The following is a 12,549-nucleotide window of genomic DNA, read 5'->3' as shown; positions in this document are numbered from 1 at the left end:
TCAAGGTGGGAGAGGCAATAGCAGTGTTTGAAAATGCAGTGACCTTACAAAATGTTTCTTTTAGGTGTACCAGAGTTTGGAACATGAACTCCAGAAGCATGTTAATCATCAAGATACCCTACAACAGTGCCAGACTTGGCTGTCTACAGTGCAGTCAGAGCTAAAGCCAGCTACCTGGCCACCTTTCAGTCTGGCAGATGCAGTTAAACAGGTAAAAGTTCAGCACTTGGAAATGCTGTTATCTGTAATAAAGTGAGTTCAGGTAAGAGCTTCATTTTAATAGAATTAGGTATTCTCAGAGGGCTGCATAGCCACGTTGTTTATTCCCAGGTCCAAAAGGAATACCTTAAGTGAAAAATAACCATAGGTGAAAAATCACTCAGGGTTTTTGCTAGCTCTGCTTAATGCTTAGAAGTGTGTTACCTGACAAAAGTTGGCTAATTAGATAAACCTGCTCAGATACTCCACATATGTGCTTAGCAGAGAGGTTGTATGTTTCTGCTTGTCCAATTGCCCATCTGTCTATTAATGTTCCTGTGTGAGACCTGGTTTCATAGTACCATGGACAGAGTCTGTTATCAGACAATTAAAACAATTTTTCAACCTAAAAGCATAGAACTGCCTCTAGCCCACATTAGCCATTAAGAATGGTTTCTTTTCTTCTTGGTTATTCTTAGTAACAATGTATTTTATATTGCATTTGTACCTTGTTTTTAAATTAAAGCGGTATGGTACTAAAAATGCTGGAATTCAGGGCTGTCTCATCCACCACGTGGCTTAATAGAGACCTTGAAATACTATAGATGGCAGCTCTGCGAGGCAGGGGGAGCAGGGGGGTGTGACAGTGGGGCCAGCAGGGCAGCACCTTCCTGGTGACCTGCAGATCTGCAGCACACAGGTGAGGAAAGCAGAGTTCCCCTGGTGTCAGCCACCATCTGGTGATCACCAGGCAAGTCTGTAGTGATGAGGCCAGCCCCAGGTGGAAGCAGGTCGGGGCAGCAAGGCGAGGCCAGCAGGATCTGCCAGGCACAGATGCACCTATAGCGTAGCTCAGGTGATGTCCATGGGTGGGTGAGGGCCTGAGCTTACACACAGCTCTTGAGCAAGGGGGAAGGCTTCTGAACACCTCTCCATTGGCCAGGTCCCAGCTGAGACTAGTCAGGGCTGGCCCTAAGCAGATGAAGGCAAACCCCAGGGAGAGGGGGATAGAGGTTGCAGAGCTCTTTGGCGCGCTGAGGGCCTTGACTATCCCTGAGGATCAGGGTCCTGTTCCAGTGCTAAACTGTTCTGTGTGAAAAATAATTTCCCTCATATCTAGGAAGAATTTCCTTGTTGCAGCTTGTCACTTTTCCCTCTAGTCCTTTTTCGGCTCACCTTGGCAAAGAGTTTGGCTCCGTCTTCTCAGTACTGCCCCAACCTGACCCCTACCATTTTAAGTAATGGCAGACCGCAGTTAGCCTCTCTTTTCCAGGCTGAACAAGCCCAGTTCCTTCAGACCCACCTAAATGCCATATACTACAGCCCTGTATTCCCCTGGCCCTTTGCTGGACTTGCATCAGTTTGCCATATCTCTTCTATGGGGGAAGAGGGAAACTGGGCCAAATACACCAGGGACAACCTGACAAGTACAAGTACAGGAGAGTAATGGCTTCCAACAGCTTGCTGTCTGCATTCTTGCTAACACAGTAATTTGGGGTTGCTGCAAAGGCACACTGCTGTTGTGTTCAGCTTTTTGCCCTCGAGGACCCGCCACTGGCCCTCTGCGTTAGGTAGGCACTCATGTCTCCTCCCTGGGACTCAAGGAGGTGTGTTATCGCCCTGCTTGTCAACACTAATATCACCATTTCCTATTGGGATGTGGAAACTCTTCATAGGAAGAGGTGAGCTCCTACAGGCAGTGTTGAGAGCAAGGATCCTCAAAAGCATCATGTTGTCTGATCTTGACAATCGTAGATATTGGGGACATTGGGAGGGTTTCAGAAGGCGTGGGAAAGCTTTTTGTGCTGCTAGAATGGATTCCTCATGAGCTATCAGACACTAGAGAATTTTATAGATATAGGAACATGACACTGTATTAATCAGATAAAGCCCTGCTTCCCATTCACCTAGGGAAATAAAGTCACCTTGTTGAAACTGGATGTATCTATCCAACACTTTATAAAGAAAGAAAGAAGTTAGGTAATGCATATGTCACTAAATACTTTTATAATTGGATGATAATCAAGTTTTTAAGAATTACTCTCTTCCATAATTATCATAGAGTAGCCTTAACTAATAAAATAGTGTATCTTTTGGAAATAATAAACTAAAGTACAAATATTAAAATGCATGACTGTATTAAAATAAGAGGTTACTTCCACAGTCTCAGAGTTTATTTGAGGACTGTCTTCCCTCAGGTAAAACATTTCCGGGCTCTGCAGGAGCAGGCCAATACATACTTGGATCTTCTGTGCTCCATGTGTGATCTGTCAGATGCCACAGTGAAGAGTACAGCAACAGATATTCAACAAACGAAACAAACGGTACAAGATAACCACAACAACCCACTTTTAATCCTTTTTAGAGCTTTCACTGCCTTGATCTGTCCTCTATTAAAAAGGTCATATTGGGTAGTAGCTTAAAAAAATGTCATCTTACTTTCATCTGAAGTATTTCTTTTAGAAATAGTTTTTTCTTTCTGCTTTTATTTATTATTTCTTTTTATTAAATCCACTCAGTGCTATCCTGGTAGTAATGCAAAAATACATGATGTAGTTTGCTAAATGTACTTAGGCAGTGTTACAAGATGTTGGTCTAAAGCCACACAAATAACATTCTGTGGAAAAAAAACTGATCCAAATTATTTGTTTTCATAAAACACAATTCAATATATTCTTCTCTGTACTTATTAAAGCTTAGACATATTTTACTGTTATTTATTCAATAGTAGACTGAGGTTCTTATTAGGGTATACTAATACGTTAATTATAATAATCATAAAAAATTATGATGGTTCAATTCATAAATCAGAGTGCATCTATTCCAGCATATGAATTTATAGAAGTGTCCTTCAATTTTAAGCTTTAAAGAAGCTTAATACTTGATTTTAGAATAAAACTATAAACATAAGTTATTTTAAAAGAAACATTATAAGCATTCCTTTTTTATAAGTTGTTATAAACACAAAAACCTCAGTTTCATATACAGACACAACCAAACTTTTGAAACTACTTCTACAAAGGGTAAAAATCTAATATATACAGTAACAGTATTCCATACCAGAGGAGCAAATTGTATAAATCCATGTAATCCATAAAAACATGGCAGGCCAAATGCTGAATAGCTATAAAGCATTCCAAACATCAGAGTAAGATTGTCCTTATATATAAGTAGTAGTGAAACATTTTTGAGAAATCACAGGTGGTACAGTGCTGACATATACTAAGCTCCTTGAGTTACATATATATGTTGAGTGTCTAAACCTTAAAGGTGCCCTACTGCTGTATTTGGAGCAAAAGAAGCTCTGTTACTAGTGGTTTAAGGTGACTGATGGGCTCAGATCTTTCTTCTTAAGCATTCTTCTTACTGGCGTTTTACAAAAGACATATAGGCAGAACAACTGGTATAAGAAAATCAAATGAAAAGTGTTTTGTTTAAGCTTTTATTTGGTCATTATGAAGGCATGTAGGGTGCAGTCCAGCAATATTCTTGGCATGCAATAGACGAAATCATACAGTTGATTTAAGCTTTAACAGAAGACTGAGCTCACTTTGAAATACACACACTCATAAACAAACTTGCTTCTCTCAAGGGTGAATGATGGTATTTTTTTCCCCACAGCTTTCCTTTGATAAGTCTGATTTTTATGACTTTTGAAGCTTAGGACTCTTCCTTTTTGTGGGTGATATTAGCTCTTTCAGAATCTAGTGCAGAGATCTGCTTTACTACAGTATTATGCTCAGAGGAAGAATGGTACTCATCTTCCGTTCTCCAAAAATGGATGCATTAAAGCATTCCTACTCCTTTTAATTTCTTTTCTTCTAGATTGAGCAACAGATAGTGCACTCACAGTACTTGGCCCAAGGCTGGGAAGAGATCAAACAAATGAAGGCTGAACTCTGGATATATTTCCAGGATGCAGATCAACAACTACAGAATTTGAAAAGGAGACGGGCAGAGCTGGAGATAAACATTGCCCAGAATATGGTACTTCAGGTTAAGGTAAGGAGACTTTGGTTAAGAACAGAAGGTAAAGAAGTTTCTCATCCTGTGGCTGATGCTATTATGAATCATGTTATATGCAGCATTACATACAATTGCTAATATGTTGTGAGCAAGAGCAGAGAATACAGAGGAAAGAGTGTTTCCTTATTGATGCTACAGGGTGACACAGAAAGCAATGCAATGTACTTTAATATTTTTCTGGCTTTGTCTTTCTGACAGTAGACAATTTTCAGCCTACTGTTCTGATTTGCCTTTGCTTTTAATAGGCAAGTTGCTGATCACATTGGACCTAAAGACCTGCAGCTTGTGCTTGCTGCACAATCTATTCAAAATCTATTTCAAAGTTAGTCTAGAAAACTATTGAATGTTGTTGGACTTTGAAAACTACTGGAGAATGGCTGTGATAGAAACCTGATTGAATTTGCCCTAAATAATGAGACAAATGCCTTCAGATCTTCAGTCATTCATTACAGAAGAGAGACTTTATATGGCCATTCTGCACACATCACAAACATCAGTAAAGTAACAAGAAGAAACAGGAAAACAGATTATTTCTTTAATAAAAGATGAAGTGCTTGGGGTTTGCATTTTTTGTCTATGCTTAGCTTGGATTCTTTTTCTGATATGACAGAAGTTAGGCGAAAAGTACTTCCTCTTCAATCTCTGTTTTACACAAATGTTTGAATGGTTACAGCCCTTGAAGATAGCTCAGCGCAGTGTGGACTGAAAGCTGTTACACTACCTATTGTTAGAGTCCAGGAAGAAGCAGGAGCCTGTATTTCTTCACTATTTCAGTCAGGAACTTTGTGTTATTATGAGAGGCAGGAACCTGCTGTACTGACAGATTTGGCATGATGTGTATTTTTTCCTTGAATTTGCACTGTTAATGTAGGATGCTTGGCTCCATTTGAAGCAGTGACAAAGAGGAATGAGGCAGACCTGGGCAGCAGCATCTCTCCTCCAGCACCCCTACCAGCCCTCAGTGAAAACATGTCATCCCAGCAAAGTGCTGGAGCTGGGCATGGTTGTTTAGTTACAGTTACTGGAACTAGAATTCAGGAAGAGATACTTATCCTAGAAAGTGTGTAAGTGCTGAAAAATATTTGGCTGGTCTTAGTTGTCAGTATATTGTATGTTTTTTTGGGTTCTCTGTGACTACCTATTTGGTAAGAAATGTGTATGCAGGTGGACTCTTTATTTACTGGAATTAAGTAACTCAAATAGCAATCATACCTAGATAATCGTTGGCTTTTTTTTCAATAATGACAGTGATAATGGTTACTATGATAGAAGTAGGAACAAAACAAAGTATGGATGTGGGGGCTTACTGACTCATGGACTCTGCTTCCTAGTTTTAGTCTCTAATGAAAAAGGAAAAGGAAAAATGTGAGCTAGAAACAGTACTGGTAAAATGAATTCTCTTGAGACCCAGCCTATCTTGCATGTTTCAGTGTATGGTGGGAGCTAGTCCAGAACCCTGGACAGCAAGGTGTGACTTGATTGTGATTTCTGTTTATCACTGGCACTTGGTAACTCCTCTGGTTTGCTTTCATGTCTATAACCAACCTGTCCTCACCAGAGAAGATGGCGGAAAAGGTTAAGCAAGGGGAGAAGGCACTTCTTCCAACTTACATCTGCACAGCATTTACCTGGGCAGATAGTTAGTCCTTAAACAATTTATTTATTTCAGACTTTTAATTTAAATTCCATCTTACAATTTTGAGTAGATGTCACCATATTGGTTTTGACTTGTATCTTTTTCAGGAATTCAGTCCTTAAACAATTTATTTATTTCAGACTTTTAATTTAAATTCCATCTTACAGTTTTGAGTAGATGTCACCATATTGGTTTTGACTTGTATTTTTTTCAGGAATTCAGTCAAAAGTTGCAGTCTAAGCAGTCAGCTCTTACATCTGTGACTGAGAAGGTGAACAAACTAACCCAAGGACAGGAATCACCTGAACACAAGGAAATAGGAGAACTGAGCAGCCAGTGGCTGGACCTCTGCCTTCAGGCACACAGTTTGCTCCTACAGAGGGAGGAGGATCTGCAGAGGACGGGGGACTACCATGATCGCATGAATGTAGTCGAAGTTTTCTTGGAAAAGCTCACAAAAGAGTGGGACAACCTGGCTAGGTAAAGAAGGAGTAGCATGCACAAAGCTGACTTTGTGTGTGTATGCTGAAAGACCTGTTTACAGAATACCTCTAAGCTTGATCCACGAAAAATCCCTTTTCCCATGCTTAATTAAAAGCAAGCCTCCCTTATTACTTATAGGACTATTACTTTTATTGAAATAAAGAGAATTTGAGAAGCCAGATCTTCAGTGTTTGTCTTTAAGGCAAGTACTGATTGATCTCATCTCAGGGTATAATATTTTATGATATTTCAAGAATTTTGACTCCTTCATTTGTATTTATTGTTTCATGTGTGTTTTCCACTGTGATATTGCGTTTTATCTGTTAGAATATTATATTAAAGCTTAGTTGCTGCTGCTAAATGATTGCAGCTGCTTTGTTTGTATAGCATAAACACACTGGATGTGTGTAAACTCGTGAGAGTCTATTACTGCTGCTGTCACTGTCATGGAACATTATTTGTTCATATGTGCAATATAACCAGTATGCTCTGTAAGTATTCATGTTAATTTGTGTGGTCAGCCTGATGACCACGTTGTAGACAAATGGGAGAAGAACAAAATATTAAACTTTTAAATTAATATTCAAGACTGGTACCTTCAAAAGAATCTGAAAACCATAGGTATTTATATCATATTGATTTCAGTGTATAGTGGGCTTATAATTAATCCTGACCTCTTTTAAAAGTCTCTCCTGAGATAGGATCTAATAATTTCTGTCCTGTCCATTTTGATAACAGATCTGATGCTGAAAGTACAAACATGCACCTTGAAGCTTTGCAAAAACTGGCACTGGCACTGCAGGAAAGGAGATTTGCTCTGGAAGATTTGAAAGATCAGAAACAGAAGATGATAGAACATCTGAATCTTGATGACAAAGAATTAGTAAAAGAGCAATTTGGTCATTTTGAACAACGCTGGACTCAGCTGGAGGACCTTGTCAAAAGGAAAATTCAAGTTTCTGTTTCAACCTTAGAAGAGCTCAGTTTGGTTCATTCCAGATTTCAGGAACTAATGGAATGGGCAGAGGAGCAGCAACCTAGTATCTCAGAGGCTCTTAAACAGAGCCCTCCTCCAGATTTGGCTCAGAGTCTTCTCATGGATCATCTTACCATTTGCAGTGAGCTTGAAGCCAAACAGCTTGTTCTGAAGATGCTTGTGAAGGATGCTGACAGGGTGATGACCAGCCTAGGGCTCAATGAAAGGCAGGAGCTGCAGAAAGCACTTTCTGATGCACAGCATCATGTAGCTTGTCTCAGCGACCTGGTTGGCCAGAGGAGAAAGCACCTGAACAAAGCACTGTCTGAAAAGACCCAGTTTCTCATGGCAGTCTTTCAGGCTACAAACCAAATTCAGCAGCATGAGAAGAAGGTAATGTTTCCGGAACACATTTGTCTGCTGCCAGAAGATGTGAGCAAACAGATCAGGACTTGTAAGAATGCCCAGGCTAACCTGAAAGCCTATCAAAATGAAGTCATGGGGTTGTGGGCTCAAGGAAGGGATTTAATGAAAGAAGCAACAAAACAAGAAAAAAGTGAAGTGTTAGGTAAACTGCAAGAACTACAGAATGTGTATGACACCGTTTTACAAAAGTGTAACCAGAGATTGTTAGAACTGGAGAAGAACATTGTTTCCAGGAAATATTTCAAAGAAGACTTGGATAAAGCTTGCCATTGGCTAAAACAAGCTGATATTGTCACATTTCCAGAAGTCAATGTGATGAATTCTAACTCTGAACTCTACAGCCAGTTGGCAAAATATCAACAGATTCTTGAGCAATCTCCAGAATATGAAAATCTGTTACTTACACTGCAAAGGGATGGCCAAGAAATCCTACCATCACTTAATGAAGTGGATCATTCTTATCTCGATGAAAAACTTAACATTCTCCCTCAGCAATTCAATATTGTCACTGCACTGGCAAAAGAAAAAATATATAAGGTTCAGGAAGCAATTTATGCCAGAAAAGAGTATGCCTCTCTGATTGAGTTGACAAGTAAAGCTCTGATTGAGCTAGAAGATCAGTTTACTAAGACCGACAAAGCTCCTGCTGCTGTTTTAGTCAAAGAAGCTGTGTCACTCCAGCAGACCTACAGAGATCTCTTAGGTGAAGTGGTGAGCCTTGGTGCAGCTGTGGATGAACTAAACCAGAAGAAGGAGGCCTTTCGAAGCACTGGCCAGCCATGGCAACCAGATGAGATGTTAAAACTTGTCACGCTGTATCACAAGTTGAAGAGGCAAATAGAACAGAAAATTAACCTGTTGGAAGACACAGTAGAAGCATGCCAGGAGCATGAGAAAATGTGTATGCAGTTTGAGTCACAACTAGAGACTGTGAAGAAGGAGCAGATTAAGGTAAATGAAGAAACACTCCCAATAGAAGAAAAGTTGAAGATATACCATTCTCTGGTGGGCAGCTTGCAAGACTCTGGGAGTCTTCTGAAGCGAATAACTGAACATCTAGAAGCCCTTTCTCCTCAGCTTGACTCATCTGCATGTGAGGCAACAAATCACCAAGTGCAGTCTTGGCAAAAGAAACTAAAGACTTTGCATGCTGCCATTGGTGACACCGTGATGGAGTGTGAGAACAGACTTGTGCAAAGCATAGACTTCCAGTCAGAAATCTGCCGCTCACTTGACTGGTTGAGATGGGTGAAAACAGAACTTAGTGGAACATTAAGTTTGGACCTCAAACTGCAAAGCATTCAAGAAGAAATCAGAAAGGTTCAGATACATCAGGAAGAAGTGCAGTCGAGCCTGCGAATAATGAATGCACTGAGCAATAAAGAGAAAGAGAGATATATGCAAGCAAAAGAGCTGATACCTGCTGACCTGGAAAACACTCTTGCTGAGCTGACAGAACTAGATGGTGAAGTTCAAGAAGCTATACACATGAGACAGGTTAGCACACACTAAGTGTCATTAGTTTCTCGCTCATGAAGCTGAAGAAGATGGCTCTGTGGCTTGATGTTTGTAATCATCATAAAAAGATTGATTTTAATAATCCTGTTTGGTTTTATTAATGACTTAGGTTGTGGCCTGTTGCTGTGGTTGACTTGGGGGGGGGGGGGGGGGTGGGGCACGGAAAAGGCTTCCTTGATATGAGTTTACACCTGTGTGCAGAAATGCAAACTCACTCAAAATCTGCTTCCATATAGTCTCTTCAGACCTGTATTTTAAATAATAAAGGGAAAAGAAAACAAGCATGGGGAAAATCCAGACTCTTAGCAGAGGATATTTTTGTTGCTGCTGTGGATTTTATATCTGTGGCCCTCTGTATAATTTTCCCTTTTATTTCAGGCTACCTTGAATAAATTATATAGCCTCTGCCAAAGATACTACCAAGTGATGCAGATAGCAAATGACTGGCTTGAAGATGCTCAGGAATTTCTACATTTAGCAAGAAATGGTCTTGATGTTGAGAACTCTGAGGAGAACCTAAGGAACCACATTGAATTTTTCAGCACAGAAAGTCAGTTCTGTAATCATTTGAAAGAATTGCATGGCTTTGTGTCTGAGATAGAGCCCTTTATCCAAGACACAGCAAGAGAGCAGCTGATGCAGAATGTAGCTGCACTGGAGGAAAAGGCCAAAGGGACAAAGCAAGAAGCCGAAACCCAGCAAGAGCAGTTGCAAAGGTATATTAATGTGGGTTTTTTTCTTATTTTCTTTTCATTTTAAGACCTTCTTGTTGGTAATGAAAGAAAGAGATCACAGCGTTGATTTTATTTTGTAAAAAGTTTGTGCTACTGATGAGAGAAGTGGATATTGTGATTCAGAGCACTGGGATTCTGTTCTCTACCACTGAGTGACTAGATGTGTGATACTGAGGAAGATGATAAAATTATGTAAAGCTTGGAACAGCACCAAGTAGACGAGGGAATGACTGTCCCTTATTTCACCTGGCACAAGACCTATGCAGAAACAAATGAAATTGAAGCAGACTTTTTGAAGTAAAAGGAAATAGCTTTTTAACCAGCATAACTGTGTTAATTACTATTTCTGAATGCTCTGAATTCCAAAAGTTTGGTTGGGTTTAAAACACAACCTAGGCAAAATCACTGAGGAAGAGTCAAACGAGCAATTAAATGCCCAGCTATATCTGTAAGGCATAGCTGAAAATCAGGAGCATATGCTTCTATGTATGCTCTTTCCCAATAACCTGTCTATTTTTTTTGGAAAATACTGTGTAACAACAAAACTAAAACTAAGAAGTTACATTGAAAACTAGGTGCAGCAATATTCCTGATTTTCAAATGGTTTTATATTGCATTAAATTGTTCTTTCTGGAACTGTATTTGTTTAAGGTATGCTTCTGAGTGGCAGGAGTACCAGACAGCGAGGCAGAAGGTTATTGAAGTGATGAATGAGGCTGAGAAAAAATTATCTGAATTCTCAGTAGCTAAAGCTGCTTCTTCTCATGAAGCAGAAGAGAAATTGCTAACACATAAGGTAAGGTACTGAAAATCATGTGAAATCCTTTTCCTTCAGTGAAAATAAATGTGTATTATGTAGGTCCCTACCTGTGGAAACCTTAATTTGAGTTTTTAGAACTTTTCCTGTAATGCTTACCTGTGTCACAGCGCAGCAGGAGGTGTTTTGTGTTGTGCAGAACACCCATTTTATTTGTGGGGTGACTGAGACAGGTATTTTTAATCACTTCTCAGCTTAATGTCTGTCTGTGTGTCTGTGAGTATAGAGAGCTGGTAGGATTCCGAAAAGCCTTGGCTACATAAGCCCCAACATTGTGTATCCTACAATTCAGATCAATAGAAGCATTCATCTACTCTGGATCACATGGAATATTACTAGGACAGGAAGGGTTGGAGTTTAATATTAAATGTTACTTAGTGTAAAAGAAAGAAATGTGACTGAATTACTTTCCTCTCTAGTATTTAGGGTGCTAAACCATTGCCTTAATATAGGCAGTTAGTGACACTCCAGACATCCTGCCTGATCTCCAGCTGTGTCTCTGTGAATGCAGGAATCTCCCCTAAGGGTAACGTCTTGTCTGCCAGCTTCATGAGAACATCCTGATACTCTCAGACATCTAAAATGGCATTAAAGATAAAAATGACATAAATATATGCTTAAATACTGAATTCATTTTTAGACTCTAATAGAAGTCAGTCTTTGCTATGAAAGGGTCCTGTATACTTATTTCCACCCCTTTTGAGGGGCTAGAAAAGAAGAGAAAATCTGATTACACCAGATTTCTGTGGCTTCCAGAGCCTTGCATTTTAGACCAGGTCCTTCAACTAGCTGTAGTTAATATATTGCATATGAAAAATAAAGTGAGACCAAAGCACCTCACTCAGCATAGAGTACCTCCTCTTCGTCTGCAGTGGATACAGGTGGCTCATTTGCCTGCAAGTGTGTTGAATAGTTCTGAACTGTGTTGTAAAAGAGGAAAACAGTGCTTATTTTTGCTTCTTCAGACTCTTGTGTCTGTAGTGAATTCTTTCCATGAGAAGATCACAGCCCTAGAAGAAAAGGCTTCACAGCTGGAAAAAGTTAGCAATGATGCCAGTAAGGCAACTATAAGTAGATCCATGACAACAGTTTGGCAGCGCTGGACACGGCTCCGGAATGTAGCCCAAGAACAAGAGAAAATTTTGGAAGATGCAGTGCAGGACTGGAAGGGCTTTAATGATAAGGTAACTTCTGGTCTTGGTAAATCCTCCTTTGTCAACTGTACCTAGGTTTTCACTCATTATACTGCCTTATTAATCATCTTGCGGTAGACGAAGCTGACAGCAGGAATAACGGTGATTTTTGTCAGGTCATAATAAAAAACAGCTATGGAAAACCTAGGTTTAGAACCACTGCCTCCAAGGTTTGCGCTGTTCTATATGCATATGTGTATAGTAAATACAGAGTTGGTTTGGTTTCTGATGATTCTTCAGAATCTTCTCCTCTGTGTTTCCCTTCCCCAGATGCTCTGTTCTAGATTGTCAAACGTTTTTCACCCCCTTTTATTTTCCCCTGAAGAGTATGAGTTTGCTATTTCTAAGTTTATGCAGTGATACTATTGCCTGTCACTGCTCACTGATGATGTGTCTCTTTGTTTTCCTTATGTCCTACCTGACTTTTTTTATCTGTCATTGTCCATTATTTTATGCTCAGATTGCAGGTTCTCTGGGAATGGGGATAAGCTTTTTGTTAAATGTGTAACTTGTGCCAAATATGGGTCTGCCCTGCGATAGAC

General features: G+C 39.7%; 1 protein-coding gene across 15 annotated transcripts in view; it reads left to right on the top strand.

The window, feature by feature from the left end:
* Nucleotides 1-12,549, top strand: part of SYNE1 (spectrin repeat containing nuclear envelope protein 1) — a 316,896-nt gene that overhangs the window by 178,808 nt on the left and 125,539 nt on the right. For all 15 annotated transcript variants that reach the window (XM_055714587.1, XM_055714586.1, XM_055714589.1 and 12 more), the window contains 8 exons: nt 65-211; nt 2,397-2,522; nt 4,024-4,200; nt 6,075-6,340; nt 7,082-9,242; nt 9,642-9,979; nt 10,649-10,793; nt 11,780-11,998. In XM_055714587.1, coding sequence (XP_055570562.1) covers nt 65-211; nt 2,397-2,522; nt 4,024-4,200; nt 6,075-6,340; nt 7,082-9,242; nt 9,642-9,979; nt 10,649-10,793; nt 11,780-11,998 — 3,579 coding nt within the window. The remainder of the gene's footprint in view (nt 1-64; nt 212-2,396; nt 2,523-4,023; nt 4,201-6,074; nt 6,341-7,081; nt 9,243-9,641; nt 9,980-10,648; nt 10,794-11,779; nt 11,999-12,549) is intronic.

This window comes from Falco cherrug, chromosome 6, assembly GCF_023634085.1.
Source record: "Falco cherrug isolate bFalChe1 chromosome 6, bFalChe1.pri, whole genome shotgun sequence".
Lineage (NCBI taxonomy): Eukaryota > Metazoa > Chordata > Aves > Falconiformes > Falconidae > Falco > Falco cherrug.
This window is presented reverse-complemented; position numbering and strand designations above follow the sequence as displayed.